The following is a 22608-nucleotide window of genomic DNA, read 5'->3' as shown; positions in this document are numbered from 1 at the left end:
ACTGATTTTTTTTGTCTAACCCCCACCGTTCTGAGTAATCAGTGCTGTTTACATGTCTGGTGTTCTTAGGCTGTGTACCTACAAGAGGGCAGCGTCAGACAGGAGCAGGCAGGGGGGACATGATTCAGAGATCCTCGTCTGCTCCTGCCTGACACCATTCACCTGATCCTAGAGATCCTGAAATAATCTATCAGGCACCAAAACCCACTGCACTGATTGCTCAGGAACGGTGGGGGCTAGAGAAAAAATTCCAACTGTGCCAGAATCAATGGCGGAGCAGCTATTATATTGTGGATCAGACAGTCGCTCCTGCCTGACACCACTCACCTGACACTAGAGACCCTGTAATATTTATCAGGCACCAAAACCCACTGCACTGATTGCTCAGGAACGGTGGGGGCTAGAAAAAATGTTCCAACTGTGCCAGAATCAATGGCGGAGCAGCTATTATATTGTGGATCAGACAGTCACTCCTGCCTGACACCACTCACCTGACACTAGAGATCCTGAAATAATCTATCAGGCACCAAAACCCACTGCACTGATTGCTCAGGAACGGTGGGGGCTAGAGAAAAAATTCCAACTGTGCCAGAATCAATGGCGGAGCAGCTATTATATTGTGGATCAGACAGTCGCTCCTGCCTGACACCACTCACCTGACACTAGAGATCCTGAAATAATCTATCAGGCACCAAAACCCACTGCACTGATTGCTCAGGAACGGTGGGGGCTAGAGAAAAAATTCCAACTGTGCCAGAATCAATGGCGGAGCAGCTATTATATTGTGGATCAGACAGTCGCTCCTGCCTGACACCACTCACCTGACACTAGAGACCCTGTAATATTTATCAGGCACCAAAACCCACTGCACTGATTGCTCAGGAACGGTGGGGGCTAGAAAAAATGTTCCAACTGTGCCAGAATCAATGGCGGAGCAGCTATTATATTGTGGATCAGACAGTCACTCCTGCCTGACACCACTCACCTGACACTAGAGATCCTGAAATAATCTATCAGGCACCAAAACCCACTGCACTGATTGCTCAGGAACGGTGGGGGCTAGAGAAAAAATTCCAACTGTGCCAGAATCAATGGCGGAGCAGCTATTATATTGTGGATCAGACAGTCGCTCCTGCCTGACACCACTCACCTGACACTAGAGATCCTGAAATAATCTATCAGGCACCAAAACCCACTGCACTGATTGCTCAGGAACGGTGGGGGCTAGAGAAAAAATTCCAACTGTGCCAGAATCAATGGCGGAGCAGCTATTATATTGTGGATCAGACAGTCGCTCCTGCCTGACACCACTCACCTGACACTAGAGACCCTGTAATATTTATCAGGCACCAAAACCCACTGCACTGATTGCTCAGGAACGGTGGGGGCTAGAAAAAATGTTCCAACTGTGCCAGAATCAATGGCGGAGCAGCTATTATATTGTGGATCAGACAGTCACTCCTGCCTGACACCACTCACCTGACACTAGAGACCCTGTAATATGTATCAGGCACCAAAACCCACTGCACTGATTCCTCAGGAACGGCTAGAAAAAATATTCCAACTGTGCCAGAATTAATGATATTAAATTATGGAAGGACTTAGGTGGGGGTGATGAACGGTCCTCTTTAAAGGGGACTTGCTAAAGTATTATGTACCAAGCAAAGATCTAATTCTATCAGTAATATTTATTGAGGCCATAAATTCTGCAATGGATAAAGTGACATTTTCAGGAGGGTTTTTGCAATTTTAATGTGACTGTTGCAGAAATGTTGTCGGGAGCCCAGAGATTTAGTGTAGACCGATGGCCAGTAGTGATATGTCTACCAGTAAAGAGGTCACTGGTAAGGGGTCTTACTGTTTGTCTTCTTATGACGCCGCCTGTCTCTCCGTGACCATTCATGGTCGCACGCTGGTTCTACTAGATGACAACATTCTCATAAAAATGAAAAATTAGGCTTCCCCTTTCTCATGCTCTATGTCCCAGCCCATAATGTAAAAAAGCATATTTATACATCCAGCTGGGATAAGGCCGGACATGGGATGTGTACTATTGGGATTGTTAATGACAGATACTACACAGGAATCCAGAAAATGTAAAGTCTCCTGATAATTCCTTAATACATGGTTACTTCCAAGGTCACCATTATGACTTGTATTTTATATGTCTACCAGTTTTGCCCTCTATAGGCTCGATCTCTATTTCTCAGTTCTCCCTGAGCTGGTGGATGGAGATTATTTATATGTTGTTTCCAATATAGTGCACACAGGAAGTAGAGGAGAATCTGCTCCATAGCCGTCTCTCTGTTTTAGGGGGATATCGTCACTCCATAGGGAGAGACCACCATTTAGGTGTGTGGAGTCTTATTAAGCCATGAGCGCTCCACTGTGCAAGGGAACATGGGAAGAATATGCAAATCTGTCTTCCATGATGTAATTAGGAAGTCAGTGCCTCAGTCATGCAGTCCAATAGAGGGCGCTCCCTGAGGATGTGCAAGTCTGTCTTCCATGATGTAACCTCTCACCTCTGCCAGTCTTCTCTGCACCAGGCTGAAGAGATGCAATAACATCGAAACAGCTGTCCTCAGCTGAGAGACTGTACCTGTTAAAATCCCACATCATTGTAAACAAAGGCCTCTGGGAAGGTCGGGCATGATGTTAAAGGGAGTGCCCTCTAATGGGCTGCATGACTGAGGCACTGACTTCCTAATTACATCATGGAAGACAGATTTGTATATTCTTCCCATGTTCCCTTGCACAGTGGAGCGCTAATGGCTTAATCAGACTCCACACACCTAAATGGTGGTCTCTCCCTATGGTGTGACGATATCCCCCTAACCCTGTCTTGAAGCCTCTCACCTCTGCCAGGTCAGTCCTCTCTGCATCGGGCTGAAGAGATGCAAAAACATTGAAACAGCTGTTCTCGGCTGAGAGACTGTACCTGGTATAATCCCAACATCAGGCCTCTGGGAAGGTCGGGCATGATGTTAAAGGGAGCGCTCTCTATTGGGCTGCATGACTGAGGCTCTGTCTTCCTAATTACATCATGGAAGACAGACTTGCACATCCTCAGGCAGTGCCCTCTATTGGTGTGCATGACTGAGGCACTGACTTCCTAATTACATCATGGAAGACAGATTTGCATATTCTTCCCATGTTCTCTGTTTTACTCAAAAGTACTGACCTGTATTAATGTGAATAAAGCACTTGGGGTGAAATAGAAACTTACTATTGTGTTTTTGTCTGTGGCTCACCTCTTATACTCAGCTATTGCTTATTCCTTTTCCTCCCCTAACCATAGACTTCTATGTGTAAACTGTAGTCTAATAACTATCTTAACCTCATTTTTTGTGAAACGGATAAAGGTGTTTCCTATGGTCGAAAAATGTTTGCAAAAGAACAGGGAATACTCTAAAATAATAGGAGAAGTTATTCTTTTCCATCTTCCCCAGCCCTGATCTCTGATCCTTGCATTTGGATTTGTTTACATAGCGGGGAGGTGCCAATATATACCAATCGCTGGCTTTAGTGGTATGCGACAAGAGATCACCGAGTCCAGTGATTGGCTGCGGTAGTGACGTGTATATACCAACACTTACTCACCGCAGTGGGGAGGATCGGTGCCAGAATTTGTGCCTGGGGGGTTTAGCTTGTTTTGTAATTAAGAACTCCCTCAACTTGGGTATAAGTTTTTATAACTTGGACAACCCCTTTAAGCAGAGATTTCAGAGTGACTGTCAGTTTAGATGGGTGGATGAGCAGAAAAACAGCCTAAGTGGAGAGAGAAGCATTTTTCTCTTAGAAAATAGATTACAAAGTTTCTTGTATTCACTTGTGCTATTGATTTATGCAAAGTTTGTTGAGAATATAGAAATCGTGCAAATACTGTAGACTGCAAAAACGGGATTTGGGACACTAAACCGGCCAAAGGTCTTTATAGACTTATCGGACTCCTCTCTGGTGCTCCCAGGGCTTGCGCACTACTTCAGTGAAGCCCAGGACATGCACCCCGACTTCATGGCACAAGTGCAAGACTTTTTTATTTTAATTGCAGGCACAGATGGCTTTATAACAGGGCAATTTGGGACACTAAACTCTCGGCCCATAAGGACCAGTGGCTTGTTTAGTGTCTTATGTTTTTTGGTTTCTCTTGCTTCCGGGGTAATAGAGGACTACACATGGGTTATGACTAACCAGCTGGATCATGGCTGCCATGAGACTAGGGTATCGGTGTCAGATATCTATGGGGCAATATAATTATTAGTGAATACCCCTTTAGGTATCCCTGGGTCACGTATAGTCTTGGTCCACATGACTGGCGTGGTCCTTTATTTTGGTCTGGCTCACAGCGATCATTTCACTAGCTTCTGCATTGAAATCCTTGGAGGGCATGAGAACTGCAACATAAAAACGGCCTAGACCCTGCAAGTGTGAACGCAGCCTTATCCAGATAATCATGGTACACAGCACAGCAGTGAAGCAGAAGCAGAGAGATAATTGCCGGGACAGATTGGCGCCCCGCATCCCTGTGTCACATGACCAATTAAAACAACTCTATGCACATGTAAAAAAAATCTGTTCATTTCAGCATTGACTAAATATATTTCGCTGCCTCTCGCGGCGCTCACCTCGTACTAATATTTTATGTTTGCTTTCATCTGCAGCCGGCAGCAGCCTCAGATCCCGTTCCCCTCTGTCCCGTTGCAGCTACACAGTCCGATGTCATCTCAAGTGTCCTCAGTCAGCAGCTCCTTGCACTCGGCCTCCCTCCCCATGTTTCCAATGACTATGGCTTCCCACCCCACCCCATCTCCTTCTCCATGTCCAGGCCAGCAGCTTCCTCCTGAAGCCTTTGCCATTGTGGAACGGGCTCACCAGACGGTGGAGATGTTAACCAAGGAGAACAGCACCTTGAGGCAACACCTAGAAAGTTGCTACGAGAAGGCGGACAAGCTCCAGAAGGTATGGGGTTGTTGGGTGCCATCTGACAAGTTAAAGGGTAGGGTACCATAGCATAGACACGGGTTATGTCTTATCTAAATGTTAAAGATTGCTGAGAACCTATCTAGGTTAGCTATCTATCTGTTAGCTGACAAAAATGTGGAAAATTTGCGCAAAATTTTTTCAAATTGGGATGGAGGCACCAGGCCTTTATGTCTTGATTATCTGGGACTTTGGTTATCCAGAATAGAATCTAAAAAGTCAGGTTCTATTCTGGACCACCAAAATTAGTGACGCATATGTAAACCTTATACTTTTGGCTTCTTGCCCGGGAAGGTTAACCCACTGTCCTGACTGCCTGCACTGTTAACATACTGTATGTGCCATGTTCATGTCACTTCAACTGGTGCAGGTCATTGCATGGTCAGTTGTCTAGCGGTTTACAGAACCCATATCATGTGGTGAAGACGCAGACGTTGCATCTATGGGTTGTGCCACAGGAGAAGTTGTTTGTTGCTCCACCGTGGTGAGACCCATTGACCAAAAGGGCTCCCCATTTAAGGACCTGTTCCTATGCTTGGAATGGAGTAGGCCAGCTTGTGGGACAGCTTTTGAGGAGAACAACTTGAAGTGAGAATAGAAGCCTTCTCTTAGTCGAAGACGCCATTCGGTTCCAAGAATGGGGCACCTTGTGGGTAACAGGATGGGTTCTGCGGTGGCAGGCATTGCTTTCCCCATGACTGTGGAAGCATATGGCTTGTTACCGTGGCCTAGAGTGCTGTTCCCTTTGTTCATGTCACATCTACCTCAATAAAGAGGACTTCAGTGAGAGTTGCGTGTTCTTCATCAGCAGGGGGCAAATTCGGATGAAGATATAGGCTAGACATAGCTGATGGGCGTGTTGTTGGTCACAGCGGAGCTCTGAGCACCGAACGTCGGGGCCTACATTCCATCACTATAACATTGCCTCTAAAAAATTATTTCGGAATTAGATGAGCAACGCTAAACTTTTGTACCCACTAAACAACCAAAGCCCCTATTTGTAAAATACCGCCCCCCATTGTTGGAGTGACATAGCCCTTTTTGTGAGACCTGGAAGATGTTTCCATTCTTTGGGGGATGTTGGGAAGTCACTCCTTCTTGTTTTAGGATCCCGGATGTTTCAGGAAAGTTGCGAAGTATGGCTTAACCCAGCTCAACGTTCTGCATTTATTCTCGTAACTGGGTGACAACCACTATGGCCGCCATTACAAGTCCCACAGGGGTTGTCACCGACTCTTGCAAATTCTTGAATGCTAAATCCGTCTTACTACGTAGACAGTTTTCCCCAGTAAATAACCACATTTATCAGAGCCCGTATAATTTGTGGGAAAAAGCCTAGAGAAGTGTTGAAATCCGGCAAACTGTTTACAGCTTAGAGGACGTTTCCAAAGTAAGTTTACTTTCTCGGTAACTCGTTAATGGATCATCGCTGCATCTTCATTGTATGTAGGGAGTACGATTCTGTCTTCTTATTTTTTGGAGGACACAAAAACGAATACCATTTTATTATTAGTTATTATTATTATTATTTATTTATATAGCACCATTAATTCCATGGTGCTTTACATTTGGGGGTTACACACAATACACAGAATATACAGGTAGATATAATAGTAACAATGACCGACTGGCACAGTGGGGTAGAGGGCCCTGCCCGTGAGGGCTTACAATCTATGGGGGAAGGGGGTAGAGACAGAAGGAGAGGGGGACACTGTACAGATGGGGGTGCGGTGATAGTGTTATTGAAGGTTGTAGGCCTTCCTGAATAGGTGAGTCTTCAGGGCCTTCTTGAATCCTAAATACAAAAACGGAATGGGCCCAAATTAACAACAAAGGGCCAAGGACATAATAATACAAATCGAGCATCACAGGAACAGCGCAGCTCTGGGACAGACAAGCAAAGAGAAGCGAATACCGTACTTTTGTGCCCATCAAAAAAAAAAATCAGGCAGAAAGGGGAACTGTTTTTTAACATTGACCTCTGTAAATTGTTAAATTCACTCCTGACTTCTGCAACAAAAAACACTGCGTTTCCGAAATGTGAGGCCTTAGCCTAAGTCGTATTTGCTACAAGCAGTAGCGGTACAAAATTCACAGTGACCCTATAGAAAAACAGCTTGGTAAGACCTTCACAACCTGTATTACATCCTACATTGTACAACAAAACTGAATGACCTCGAGTGGGCCCCAGTGACTTACCCAGTAGAATCTGAAATCAATGGGAGCCGGTCAGTTCTTTTTTCCTGGAGCTGTTTGTTCCGGCTCCCGGAAAAAGAAGCGACATGCTCATTCTGCAGGCCGATTCACCTCGCGACATCCACCTGAAGACACTCCCTCCCGACTAGGCCATTCATTTGGGCCTAACCTGGAGCGGAGCGTGCGACTGGATGCCGGTGCACTGCACCAACATCCAGTTGCAGCTACCCGTATCTTGGTCCGAAACCCGAAGCGGCCTCTGGTTCCAGACCAAAAAACCCCGTGTGAACTCACCCTAAAGTATGTTCTCACGTTCAGGTTTTCAGATGCACTTTTTGAAACCAAAATCAGGTGTCGATCATAAAAGGAGCACAAGTATAGAGAACAGGTGCTACGTCTTTTTATTCAGTACCTGACTGTGTGATCTCACCCTAACGTCCATGTTTTTGCAATTAAAACAACATTATCCCATCGCTGAGACTTTTTGAGTGATTTCCTTCTATGTAGCAGGTGCTACAGGGTGTAAAGTTTCATACGTGGAGTCAGCTGTCGATGTGTGAACACTTGGCTTAGGGTTGCACAGGCCTATAGGGGTATGACTTTTTTTTTGTCAAGGCCATAGTTGCCCAGGATGGGGGCAGCAGGTGTTTCCTTCCTCAGGACAAGATCGATGGGATGATGAGATTGATCTTGATGGATACATCTTTAGTTTTTGTTGGTGGTAGATATACACTGTCCAGTCACATTAATGTGACCACCTGTCAAAATCCAGAATATCCCCCTTTGGCAGAGCGGACCGCTGTGAGACGTGCAGGAAGAGAGGGGATGTTGTGATGATGTCACTGGGATGTTTAGCCATGCCGACTCCAGTGCTGTGGCCAGCTGTGCTAGGTTACGCGGGTGAGCATCCATGGTGCGAACAACTTGATCGAGGTGGTCCCACAGATTCTCGATTAGGTTCAAGTCCGGGGAATTTGCTGGCCAAGGGAGTACGGTAAACTCATCCTGGTGCTCCTCGAACTATGCACGTACACTGCAAGCTTTATGACACGTCGCATTGTCCTGCTGGTAGATGCCATCATCCTGAGGAAAAACAATTCGCCTATAGGGGTGAACATGGTCCGCAAGGATAGATGCATACTTGTGTTGATCCATCGTGCCTTCCACAATGATGAGTGCACCCAGATGGCTGATGACACGTGCCTTCTGCCATTGGTTATTTAACGTTGACGTCAAAAGTAGGCGGTGGTCACATTAATAGGCTTGGACTGTGTAGAATATATAACGCATAAGGCCACATTATTAAATAGTGCGCCCCCTATGAAGAAGCGTAACTCTTGACCCTCAGGGCAACAAGACCCAAAACTGACCATGTGCCATTTGTAATACCGGTGTCTTCTTATGTAGCAGATAGACCTTTGGGCCACCTCAAAGCCCAGGATCTTGGTGGGATCTACTTCAGCATCTCCTCTAGTTCCTCTCCTGGCCTTTTATAACCCCACTATAAAGTAGGGTAACGCCTTACACAATTTTTCGTGCCGGTTGACTGTCCTCCCTGTAGTGGAGGATCCCGTTGGCCCAGTATACAGTGTAGGCGGAGGTAGAAGGCCCGGCCTCTGGATCCGTCAATGAACAGAGGGGAGCCTGAAAGGAAATTGGCGAGGTTCAGAGAAACATGAACATGTTCTTGTCATGTCCGACCTCCCCTCACATGCCGCTGCAGACAAAAGCCGCACTCAGAGATATTCTGGATGCGCTCACGTGCCAGGCTGTTTATAACCCAGACATGAAAGGCCGGCTCTGTGCAGGATCAGGGTTGTGTTATGGGGCCGCGCTATTTACCTTTGCAGGATTGAGGAAACCGCAGGAATTCTACAAAAGCAAATCTTATTATATCCCCTTACCGTGGTTACCAGAAGTTAACTCTTCCGCCGCCGCAGTAGACTTTAGATGTGGTGATCTTAACGACCCGGGTTGCCACAAATCTCTGTAAAATTCTGAATTTTTGATGTTTTTGCTAAGCGAAACATTTACGATTTTGTATACATAACAAAGTTCTAGGATTACGGCCGCGTAGGGGGAGATTTATGGAGTCTGGCGTATTCAATACTAGCTTTTGTATCCCCTGTGAACGTAAAGGGTGCGCCTCATTTATGGTGCGCTCTCATAAGTGCGGCACGCCCTCCGCCACGCCATGCCTGAAGTGAAATCTATGCCAGCTGCTGTAGATTTCAATTATCATTTACGCCAAGTGAATGGCGTGGGCAGCACGTAAACAACAGTCGCGACAATTTCTGTTTTAGAAACTTACAATGCTGAGATTTGCGAATTTTTTATTATTTTTTTTACACCTGAAAACTAGTGTAAAATGATAATATATGCGCCAAGGCACAAGGTGCACTAAAGGTAACTTTACATGGCAAATTTGGCTCCAGGACCTGCCATAAAAAATCTGCCCTGGAAATCTTCTTGCCATGGGTAGAAGTATATATAATATACTAACCTCTTCCCGCGACTTCGTCTGCGTGTTGTTGGCGTCGATGATCCGCCTATATTCAGCAAATTGCTGCCGTCGATGGTTTGGCTGCTCCGGAGTTTCGGCAGCTCTTAAGCTGTCATGTTGCTGAACTCATTCCTCGGATTGTTCCGGCATCTCAGCAACTCGCTGGGACGCCATATAATGAGTGTGCTGTTGGCGTTGATGATCCGCCTGCTCCGGCGTTTCGGCAGCTCTCAAGCTGGCCTGGCACTGAAGTTGTTCCTCACACCGTGCCTGTGATTATTCCAGAATCTCAGCAGCTCGCTGGGATGCCATATAATGGGCGTGTGGTTGGCATCAATGATCTCCCTCTGCTCCGCTTGAGGAGAACTCTGTGACTTCTGGCTACCTTCATAGCTCTCGTTGTTTGCGACAAATTACATTTTATTTTTCCTGGCATGTTTAAAATTGTCAAACTGCCAATTTGAATGAAAAGTGTTTGCTCACATCAGTGTGTCAGCACTGCCTGGAGCAGATCAGATAATATGCAAATGCATGTACTCACTTAGGGTTAACGTGTGTTTTACACTGAGAGATAACAGACCTGGGACCTGAGATAAGCTGCTGCAAGAGCAGTGTAATATAGTATGTGAACATAAATTCATAACAGTCGTGAAGCCATGTCATTTACTGGGATAAAAAGTAGCCTATGTGATAATCGAGGTTACAATCTATCTATGTGCCCAATTTAATTCAAATCCGTTCAGTCTTTTTTGTGTGATTGAGGAACTTTCACATTTATAATATTAGTAGGAAGGATATATTTTTTATATATTTATATTTCTGTATATTTAATATATATTTAATATATATTTAATATACAGTGTGTGTATATATATATATATATATATATATATATATATATATATATATATAATTTTTTTTTTTCTATTGTGGTTTTCAAGATCTCTGCTTGCTGTCATTCAGTAGGACCCTTCATTATTCCATGCAGGTCCGTGTCCGTCACATTTGGAGACCAGTCTAATAGACCAAATGGTTTATATCCGGCCATTAGACAGACATTTGGTGGCAGAACCCAGAGCACGGTCTATTTTCTGCCGGCCACCTGCTGTGACTAATGGAAAAAGAGATTTTCTGAGCAATTACTGCACATTTTTCTCTATTTGTGCTCACAATGTCTGCGGCGTCCATCGGTATGCAGTGCTCAGAAGGATTTTACCTTGTGTTGTCCCTCGTGGTGCACTTGTTCCATTGCAGGACGACTTTCCATATTTTATCCATAAAGGCCCGACTATGAATTGACGATCTCACAACAGTGTCTATTAGCCCTGTAAATAAAACCCAAAAACAGCGTGCTTTTACAAACTCCACCAAAGTGATCATATAAATGCCCCAAAAACACCACCATGGTTTCCCCAGAACGAGTGGCAGAGAGTTCCCATATAGCTCAGGAATTGATATCATGTCCATGGCCGTACTTGGCTGTTCCTGAGTCTTTCCTGTACGATTACACCTCTGTAATAATGGAAGATGGCAGTCAGTCAGTACAGTGAGGGGTTAATGCTTCCCCTCCGCAGGTTCTTATAGATTTCCTCTCCTCCCGTTGTTTATATGATTACTGCGCCCGTCACTTACGGGTAGGACTTGGCTCTCTGCTGTGTCTTTTACCGATCTCATCTGTGCCTGTAATGTACGGTGCACTTCCAACATAATGGAGCTGTAAACTGTGAAGAAGCTATCCGGAGAGCCGCCATTGTAACTTTCCAGCAGGGTCCCTGACAGCTGTACGCGTGTAATATCATCACTGACTTGGCACCGATATTACAGATGAACGTCTATAAAGTGCATCGGATGCCGCAGCAGAGTATGGTTCAGAGCCTGCCAGCCAAATAAATGACCCTTGACCATAATGGAGAAAGACTGATGTAAACGGATATTAATGTGGATGGTGATTTGGACCTACACAATTTGGAATATGCCTATTCCCCAATACTAGAAAGCCAACTGCATCTGCCTATAAGTATGCCAGTGCCAACTGTGATGACACCTATAATACTGCGATCTTGGTGTCATATGAAAGCTGAGAATCTCTGCTTTCATATGACACCAGGACCATTGCCTTCTACAGCTAGTAATAGACAGGGGAACATGGTGGATTTCGGAGCAGGAGTTCATTATATCACAAATGCTGTTGGAAAATCCAAAGCTGTTTGAAAGTTTAGTTAGGCTTTAAGACCGAAAACTAGCGTACATTGCATTGATGAATTTATATCTACAGCTCCTCTGCAGACAAATGTGTCTTCATGGTAACAGACTACGAACCATTTTGTAGTCTGGTCCAGCAGTCAGACACTCTTCATCTGTTCCTTACATCCGAATAACATACTTTTGGTAGTAGAGGACAGATGGGTGGCAGACAGGGGCGTAACTGCTGGGGTAGCAGGGATAGCGACTGCCACAGGGCCTGGGACATTACGGGGTCGTTACCAGCTGGATTTACTCCAGCCGGTAACGGGCCCTATTTACTTACCGATCGTGGCAGGGGCTGGGATCGGTAAGTGACGCCGCGGGCCCCACAAACACTCTTATTATACTCGTGGGTCTGAAAAGACCCCCGAGTATAATGATCGGAGGCCCGGGAGAGGTGAGGGAACATAAAACAACAGTATTACTTACCTTGCCGGGCAGGCTTCGGGCCTAGTTGTGTTATGTCCCTGACTTCACATGACTGGGGCCTGTGCCGGGTCAAGTGACGTCCCGGACGTCATTGAAGATGGCCACCATCAGCGGGGAGTACAGAGCAGCCAGAGATAAGCAAGTAACAGTGTTTTTTATGTTTTTATCCCTCCGGGGTCCCTGGTCGGGGTCTTCGGTCAGGTGGGGGGGTGTCAAAAGTTCGCCATGGGGCCCTGCCATTCCTAGTTACGCCACTGGTGGCAGAATAAGATTATTCCGAGTTTCTTAAGTCTGTGTAGAGGCTGTAGAAAGCAAAACTTAGAGGACCTTGGCCTTACAAACATGGGTGTCACCACCACCCCGCTTCCCTTTGTATCTGGATGTTTCCAATGGAAGTGATATCATTTATAGTCACCGTAGGTGGAAGGAGAAGGCGGTAGAATCCTTTAAGTTTTGCAAAGCTCCTGTATATCTCGCCAAGCACTTTCCCTTTGTTCTTGGCCTGTGCTGTATAACTGAGCGTTAATTACCAGGACGTCTGCCAGAGCGGTTAATTTTCCAGCGTAATCTCATCACCTCCCCGACATCTTCATTTCCTCACCAGTTATTCATGCATTCGCTTGTTTCTTTATCTAGTTTGAAGGTGAAATCCAGAAGATTTCGGAAGCTTACGAGAGCCTGGTGAAGTCGTCCACGAAGAGGGAGGCGTTAGATAAGGCCATGAAAAATAAGCTGGAGGGTGAAATCCGGAGGCTGCACGACTTCAACCTGGATTTGAGAGGTACGAGGTCCTGGGGCCCTGACCACACCATACTCATGAAGTCATAACCTGCAATCTGTATCCTCCAAATTTTGCTCTTTTAAGGAAACATGAACATCTTAAAGGGGTAGCTGCCCCCAGGGGTAAAATTGGATTTAGGGAACTTGACCCAGGCGTGTATTAATTTGGATGAATGCCATTCCATATATTCTCCCTCTCTTGCAAAAGTCCTTGAAGTGGCACAGTACTCCTTCAAAATGGAGACTGGTTAGTGTTTCAACTCCCACCAGTAAACACTAAGATGATTAATGGGGTGCTCGCACCATAGACCTTTATGGCCTCACAAGAAACGCCATAAATGTCTTAAAGATTTGGGTCCCACCTCTGGGATCTGCAGCTATCTCCAGAACAAGGGTTGGAAGACCTTCATCCCATATCTAGCCACCAAGGAGAAGTCACGGACACATGCCCAACCACCTCTATATTCGTTCTCCATTTGGATTTCTGGCCACCATATTGGGTGGGATGGAGAAGTCTACCTCTCTTTCTGGAGATAGTTACGAGTCCCGGAGGTGGGATCTGCAGCTATTTTCAGAACAAGGGTTGGAAGACCTTCATCCCATATCTAGCCACCAAGGAGAAGTCTCGGGCACATACCCAACCCTCTATATTCGTTCTCCATTTGGATTTGTGGCCTCCTTATTGGGTGGGATGGAGAAGTCTACCTCTCTTTCTGGAGATAGTTCCCGGAGGTGGGATCTGTAGCTATCAGACATTAATGGTATATTTTGAGTACATGTACAGAGCCGTATAGTTTGCAGATATCTGCTGAGGTGGACCCCCACCATTCCAATATGGATGACCTATCCTAAGGATTTGGAAAAACCTTTTAAGGTTGGAGCTTCATGGCAACATTTGTAAGACTTTACCTCTTTGCAACCCCGGTATTTTCTTACCATCAACGTGATATTCTGTCCTTTAACCAGCAAGGTACACCTTCTTCACTCCATACCAAGGATTAGGGGACACATTCACTTGATGTATTTGTAGTCTTTTACCATAGAAACAGATAAGCCTGCCTAGGAGCTGTGTACACAAAACGGCAGAAGTTTTTTCACCAAGACTATTTGCAAAATTGCTTATAAAGTAAAAGTGTATACACCCTTTAAAGCTACCCACCCCCAGACGGCTCAAAGGGAAGCATATGTTCCATCCAAAATAACAAGTTCAGCACAGAGCGGAGTTCCTCACATTAGTCCGCCGGGTCAGGGAATCCTCTTTCCAGCCCCTAATCTTTCATTCTTGTTTCCTGTCTTTGTGCAGATCGGCTTGAAACGGCCAACAGGCAGCTGGCCAACAGAGAGTATAATGGACACGAGGACACATCGGAAGAGGGGCACTATGCCTTGAAAAGTGAGTGCTGTATTTTTAGATTTTTGGATAAGACGCTGAATTGAAACTTTCTCCTAAATCACGGGTGGATACAGAGGAAGCTGCACAATGCGTTAGATACCTGGGGAATTGTTTTTGTCATATACAGGAGGCAGGGGTTTAGCTTAAACAGGGTGCAGACATGGTCGCACATCAGAAGGCATCCAAATTATAGATGGCATATAATAGGTGCTGGAAGGATGACCCCTTTAAAGTGACTTTCATCTTTGAACACATTCTCATGCTTAAGCCCAAGATTTTCTGATACAAAGCTCCAGGTCTCCTGCATTAGGGATAAATAATAATTCAATGCCTTTGGCCATCACTAGGGGGCGCTTTGGAGCTTACTGCATACTGTTTCATTATTGAGTTCAATGTATAAACCAGGGCTATTCAATTACATTACGGTCTACTGACCTGGACCTGCCTCCAGCCAATGGTACAAGCCAAGCGAGGAGCAACACGGTGGCTCAGTGGTTAGCACTGGAGTCCTGGGTTCAAATCCCGCCAGGAACATCTGCAAGGAGTTTGTATGTTCTCCCCGTGTTTGTGTGGGTTTCCTCCCATTCTACACAAGACATACTGAGAGGCAAAAAAAATGTATGGGGATCACAATCTACATTTAAAAAAAAAAAAAGGTACAAGACAAGCGCGTCCAGTATTTACATATGTTAACATGCGCCTCTAACCCTGACCAGTCCCATCCATACACCCTCTGACCCCACCTAACTCCTTTTTGTCCCTCATATAGTGATTGTACCCTTCTCTGAGTATCATACAGTGAGGAAGCCTCCTTAGTGCACAGTATAAAGCTCCACAAACACTATAAGGTCCACTTAAAGGCATCATCATTGTATATGGCCTCATTGGTGGCCCCCATACAATATAATGTTTCATAGTGTCCTCACAGAGTATAAAGCTACTGTAGTAGAGTCCACATAGTTTGCATTAAGCTCCTCAGCTCCCCCTAGTGGAGGCCAAAGGTAGCAGAATTCATACTGCTGCTATCCTTATCGCTACAGTGTAATATCCGGCCGCTACATTCGCTTCTTCATGTAGTCGTAGTGTCGCTTTAACTTCATTGCACAATATCCTCTCGTATAAAGCCGTTTATTTCACACCATGTAACTCGAAGCTCCACTTGTTCCCAGAGGCTTCTTATCTTCAAAAGCATTCCCCGCTAGGCATGTTGTGATTATCTGAGGCCCGAAATGGAGTTGAATATTAATCCTCAGCACTGATACAGAAATCCGCCGCGATGCCGAGGCCTGACACTCTGTCACGGCACAGCGGGATCACTCCTCTAATATTTACTATAGGGGATAGTTGCTATACTAAACGGTCCATAGTAACTGCACGGGGAGACGAGATGAATATAAAGGATGGCGGGAATCTATAGGATCAGCCAAACCCATCTACTTCATATCAAAGCCTATGTAATGTATTATATCCAAAGACGACCATAGGATAAAATATCTTTCACCCCCATAGATTGCAGCCATATAAACCGTCTTTAGATCCATCCTTACGACCTCAGCATAAATCCCACATACACTTGGGATTTAACAGTCCCTATGGTACTCATCCTCCTGGTTCATGAATATAATGCCATGACTTCAGTGAGGACTGACACCTACTCAGAGGGAGTAAGCGGGCACACACTGTGCATTGTGTTGTTCACGTCACAAAGTTTATTAGAGCCACCATTGATCATTTGCATTAAAGGGACGGTATTTGGTCATCATGGGGATGTTCTTGTCGAAGTAGATACGAAACCAGACGTACGTTAAAAAAGACGTCTCATCGATACAGCCCCCTTTTTAAAGTGAGGACCCATTACTGATCAAAATCAAAAAATTGTGGTGCTATATGTCGTTTTATTACACCCTGGATTTGGCTAATGGGGGCAGCGGTTTTAATACATAGAGATACTGGGTGTAAACTATTAGGTGTTAGTAAATAGGCGATTTTGGCCGACGATCATCTGTCACACCCGTATTTTTTGATTAAACCTTCCCGTTCTAATGGTGGGATCATTCATCCAATGGATAAGAGGCATCATGGTCGATCTTTATCGCATGTGTATGGGGGCTGTATTTCGGCTATGTTCAGTACGCCCATTGAAATGAATGGAGTGTTTTGTGGTGCACCACTTTATTCAGAATGGGGGACTAAACTTCCCCATTGGTGAGAGTCCAAGTGGTCGGAGCCATCAATCATAACTTGTTCAGATGGGAATACCCTTTAAGGCTGAGTATACATTGTACCACACTCTTTTATTTAGGGCTCCATTTACTCAACGGAGGCCAGAGGGTTCCCCTTTAGTCTCCGTCAGTACAAAATAACATACACCGTGTATTTTTTTATTACTTTTACAGTAGCTCCCTATGGTCACTGCTTCTGACACAGTGACACAAGGCCTAACCATCCATAAAAAATAGTCCTCTGTACAAGCAGCCGTCCCATTCACACTTCTCCGAAACTCAGCCCCCTCTTCAGTCAGGACAAATTTTACAAATTGAATCTGAATATTTTGTGAATTAATGTGGGTCATGTGGCCGTGACAAGGGAACATAGACACGAAGGTCACGTGTCCGCTCAGCTGTTGCCGGCAATGCGTGAAATCATTATAGGAACAAGCTCGGCGTTGTCTGCCCGTAGGAGGAAAGCCGTGACTCATTGCTGATGAGAAATTTTTCATTTTGCAGCAATTAACATGGAACAGGCTGGAAGGAATTGTGAGGAAAAAGTGGAGGGGAAGGCGCCATATTAGATGTAATAATCATAACCCATAAATCTGTAAAGTTTCCTCAGGGTTCTCTAATCCAAGTTGATCACCAAATTCCAGGGCTGAGTCTGTAATTGCAGCTCAGGCCTATTCATTTCAATGGTGCAGTACCAGACACAGCCTGTGGACTAAGAGTGGTGCTGTGTCTGGTAGACAAAAAGCAGAACTTAGTTTCTAATTCTGGACGACCCCTCTAACAATTCAGTTAAAGCGACAAATCCATTTTGGACATGACACCGGGACCTGTCATGTAGACTTGGCAATATTGGGCAAGGATTAGGTAGAGGACACCGTTAACAACACGTGGGGCATCGGCCTTAGACATATTCCACAGTACTTTACAAATCGTAGGGTTAAAGTACAGATAAAATGAGACATTACAGAGTAATAGTCACTTCACACAATGGGACTGAGGGCCGTGCTCAAGAGCTTACAATCTATGAGGTATAGGGGTGACACAAGAGGTGGTTCCAGGAGAACAGCACACTTGACAATATTTTTTTTTTTTTTTTTTTTAGGTTTATGCCCCCTTTTGTTGCATGTCGCACCCCTTTTTATGAGGCGCTCATGCTGTGTTTTGGTTGCACCCCTTTTTTATGATGCGACCTGCACATAACATGGATGCAGGAGCGTTCCTTTGCATTCAGGAGATTTGCCCGCTCCTCTAGGAGGTCACCATCTTATTTGCGAGCCTCCAGGGAGAGTTGGAAAGTACATTAATGATATTTAACCTATACCCATAGTATAGACTGACCGTAGGGATCCCCTTTAATGGGTTTGGTCATCCTGAAACCAGCATCATGACCCTAATCGTCTCAGTATAAAGTTAGGCGATGATGGGCCACTCCCGTTTGCCAATTCCTATTCACCCTAAGGGTAAGTTCACACGGGGTTTCTTGGTCAGAATTTTGAGGCCGTATTTACCTCAAAATCGCCTCGCGATTCGGCCTGAAGACACTCCCTCCTCCGGACTAGGCCCATTCATTGGACCTAATCTAGAGCGGAGTGCGTGGCTTTCAGTCACGGCTACCTGGCTTTTGGATCGGAACCTGAGGTGGCTTCCTCCTCAGGTCCCAATCCAAAAAACCCTGTGTGAACTTACCCTATCCCCTACTACCTTAACCCCTTCCCGATATCCATACCCGCCTCAGGATCTAGACCCCCCGGTCGCAGTGCAGCCTTAGAATCGTGTGTATGTATACATGTATATTTTTGTCCTTCATTTACATTCCGTCTGTAACAAGAATGAATGGGCCTGAAGAGGTTTTCATTATGGCCTTTATTAAGTTTTAGTCCCGTCAAAATGGCGCCGCCTCCAGCGAAGTTAATTACTTCACATTTCACAGTGTTGACCGGACAGAATAGACCGAGATACAATAGGAAATGTCAGCACGTAATTAAACTTGACAAAACACAGTTCACACTGAAGAAGCCGCTTCTCTCATGTGCAGCCAAATACTTCTGCCTTGTTTGCTTCATTTGAATATGGGGATCAAAGGCCGAGCTATTCTACTGCCGGGATGTGCACGTCTCTATAAGGTCTACGTCTCGTCTGGTGGGGACACAGAGGTCTCTTATATGCTTTTTACCTCCAACGTGCGCCAATTTGCAGAATTGTAAGCCGTAAATATCATTCGTGTGTTTAGGAATGTTGAGCCGCTGAGAACTAGAGATGTGTCATTTGAAGATGGGATAAAGTGCAAGAATTTCAGAATTTTTTCATTTATTTTTCTGATACAGAGCTACAAATCCCTTAAATAACTTTATCGTAAAATGATAAAATTGTGTGTGCCTGCAACTGCCACTGGGGGGAGCTGAAGAGCTAACGATGTATACATACAGTGATAACTCAGTATGTAGCAAGCTCTTAAGCCCCCTCTAGTGACTGGCAGCTGAAATGTCAATATTTTACTCTTAAAGAGGACCTTTCACTGGGGCACGTGTGGTGTAATACACAAAACGCCCTTCTGACAGTGAAGAGCTACGGTACCAGCACCATTAGCTCTTCACCGGGTGCACAGAACGTGAAAGCCGATAATGCGCCATACTTTGCTTTTATTGTTACTGTTAGCTTTTTGTGCACCTTATGCCTTGTCCAATGTCCATCTTCACAACATCTGGTCTGCTTAAGCCTTATATATCATATAAGTGATGGTTGGAAATGCACATCCCCGCTTCATTCATTTTACTGAGACCCTTGGAGAGGGCTGAAGTGCACCGTTCATCTGTCTCCCGTGGTCTCTGAATTGGCCATTTTTAAAAGGCTTTTCCATTTCACACAACCAAATTTTCCACTGATAAATCCTACCGTGAGCCTCTCCAGCAACCAACCATAAACCTCAGAGGAACCTGACAACAAGTGTTCATTTTTCTTACAGCACCACCGCAGGGGAAATGGAGTATTACACATTTACCATTGGAATCAGTGGACAGCTTGAGCAAAGCATGGACGCGCTGGGTCCTCCAGAGTGAGAGACACTCTTTGTAGACACTCTGGGAAATTGATGAGGGTCCTAAGCTCAGGAGTAGGGTTGAGCAATCAGGATCGGAAAAGATCGGATTCCGATCGGCAATCGAGCAAATTTCACAATCGCCATTGGAATCCCAATCCCGATCTTTTTAGGCGGGATCGAGGTCTCACGTTAGTTCCCACCATGCTTGGCTACTGGCCAATCATTGTGGGAGAAGCTAACATTAGGGTTGAGCGATCGGGATCGGAAAAGATCGGATTCCGATCGGCGATCGAGCACATTTCACGATCGGGATCGGATGGAAAATAATCGAAAATCGGATTTTAAAAACGATCCTGAACTCTCAGGAGGGCTCCCAGTAATGGGTACATATTGGGTACACAAGGACCTTTGCCATACTTTGCTTTTATTGTTACTGTTAGCTCTTTGTGCACCTTATGCCTTGTCCAATAACCATCTTCGCAACATCTCGTCTGCTTATTCCCCCACCATGGATAAGAGGTTAGGTTTCCGCCATAGTTTGGCCCTCGGTTACAGCTTTTCAATAACTTTTGACATAACCGCAGGGAGCCGCGCAGACGTCTGGCTGAGCGCTGGTTATTTCTGATGTTCACCAGACAACAGGGCAGAGGAACACAGAGGCCCTGTAGTCACCTACACATCTGCTGCTTTCCATGTCTTTATTTTTTCCCCTTATACTGGTGCCAGAGGTAAGTTGGCACTAGGCCCAGATTCCATGAAGGATTCTGATAGAAACTGTTCTGTTTTCATCCATTCTCTAGACAAAGAACACTTGAAGGAGATGGAGGGGCTGCAGCGGGAACTGGCAGCTCTGCGCACGACCAACGAAGAGCAGAGGAGACATATCGAAATCCTAGACCAGGCCTTGAATAATGCCCAAGCTAAAGTTGTCAAACTAGAAGAAGAGGTGAGATGGGGGCAGACACAGATCTGTCCGGGGCGCTTTTATTTTTAGTGAAGAGCCTCGTCACGTGTCAGTCAGGCCAGGACCATGGGTCCAGTATGTCACTGCGGGATTTGGCTGGGGCTAAACAGGGGTGAAGTCTATGTGATTTTGAAGTCCTTACACTAAAATGGGGGGTATGGACATTACTCAGGGGTCACATCCTCAGAGTCGTCTTTAAAAGAGACAGATTTGCAAATACCAAGCAGAATTGCTAAAAAGAAGAATCCAAGGAACACGATACGACCGACATAAGTCAGGACAGGCAGCGATTCCGGGGCCACAAATCAACAAGACCCAAAGGGTGAAATCTCATGTAGCAGTTGTGTGACATGACCAAGAATTGTGCGGCAAACCCCCCCTATGGCTGAGGAAACACGTTGAAACTGAGTTTTTTTTTGTTGCAAATTTTGGTGTGTTTTGTTTTTTAGCTAAAGCCAAGACTGGCTACAAAAGGAATGGGAAATATCTAGGAAGCAGTGGTGTAACTAGGATTGGTGGGGCCCCGTGGCAAACTTTCGACAGGGACCCCCATCCCGACCGACACCAAAGACCTCAACCAACTGACCCCTCCCCCCCGCATTTCTGCGCACACTATAATGCCCCATAGTAACCCCTGCACACTGTATTATGCCCTATAGTGGCCCCTGCACACAGTATTATGTCCCATAGTGGCCCCTGCACACAATAATATATCCCATAGTGGCCCCTGCACACAGTATTATGTCCCATAGTGGCCCCTGCACACAATAATATATCCCATAGTGGCCCCTGCACACAGTGTTATGCCCCATAGTGGCCCCTGCACACAGTATTATGCCCCATAGTGGCCCCTGCACACAATATTATGCCCCATAGTGGCCCCTGTACACAATATTATATTCCATATTGGCCCCTGCACACAGTATTATGCCCCATAGTGGCCCCTGCACACAGTATTATGTCCCTCAGTGGCCCCTGCACAGTATTATGCCCCATAGCGGCCCCTGCACACACTATTATGCCCCATAGTGGCCGCTGCACACAGTATTATGCCCCATAGTGGCCCCTGCACACAGTATTATGCCCCATGGTGGCCCCTGCACACAGTATTATGCCCCATAGTGGCCCCTGCACACAGTATTATACCCCATAGTGGCCCCTGCACACACTATTATGCCCCTTAGTGGCCCCTGCACACAGTATTATGCCCCATAGTGGCCCCTGCACACAGTATTATGCCCCATTGTGGCCCCTGCACACAGTATTATGCTCCATTGTGGACACCCATGAACAGTGGTAGCGGCTGTTGCCGGGCCCCTAATGTCCCGAGTCCTGTGGCAGCTGCTACCTTCTGCTTAATCCACTCCTGACTGTAGCTCAAAAATCTGCAGCAAAATCTGCAACAAAAAAAGATCTGTGCTTCCACAAGGTGGGGCTTTAGTCTAAGGCCCTAGGCTGCATCTTCCGTTCCATAGCAGTTTTCTTTGCAGTAGTCACATCGCAGACAGGATTACAAAATAAAATAACACCTCTATAGATAACACCTCTATAGATAACACCACTGAGCCATCATTGCATCCATTACTGATAGTAAATGATGTCACAGCCTATCTCCTCCTTCCCCTCCCTGCACAGAGCATGCCTAGAAAACTCTCCTATTGACCTCAATGAGTCTCCTTTAGACACTTGCTGCCTATGGCCAGGACTATGCTGTAAAGCATATCACTAAATGCTGTTAACAGAGCAGAGGTAAAGCTCAAGCAACTAAAATGGGGCAAATGGCAAAAATGTATTACAATTGTGCACATGGCATTATAAACAGTGCACATCTGATGGGCGTCTTCGCAGACCCTACGG

General features: G+C 45.6%; 1 protein-coding gene across 4 annotated transcripts in view; it reads left to right on the top strand.

Annotated features, from left to right (window-relative positions):
• The window catches only part of AMOTL1 (angiomotin like 1), a 98300-nt gene that overhangs the window by 63746 nt on the left and 11946 nt on the right, over positions 1–22608 (top strand). For all 4 annotated transcript variants that reach the window (XM_075266106.1, XM_075266108.1, XM_075266107.1 and 1 more), the window contains 4 exons: positions 4665–4962; positions 12992–13136; positions 14439–14528; positions 20588–20733. In XM_075266106.1, the coding sequence (XP_075122207.1) occupies positions 4665–4962; positions 12992–13136; positions 14439–14528; positions 20588–20733 (679 nt within the window). The remainder of the gene's footprint in view (positions 1–4664; positions 4963–12991; positions 13137–14438; positions 14529–20587; positions 20734–22608) is intronic.

The sequence above is a fragment of the Leptodactylus fuscus genome, chromosome 2 (assembly GCF_031893055.1).
Source record: "Leptodactylus fuscus isolate aLepFus1 chromosome 2, aLepFus1.hap2, whole genome shotgun sequence".
NCBI lineage: Eukaryota > Metazoa > Chordata > Amphibia > Anura > Leptodactylidae > Leptodactylus > Leptodactylus fuscus.
The sequence above is the reverse complement of the archived record's forward strand: the minus strand, read 5'-3'. Positions and strand labels throughout refer to the sequence as shown.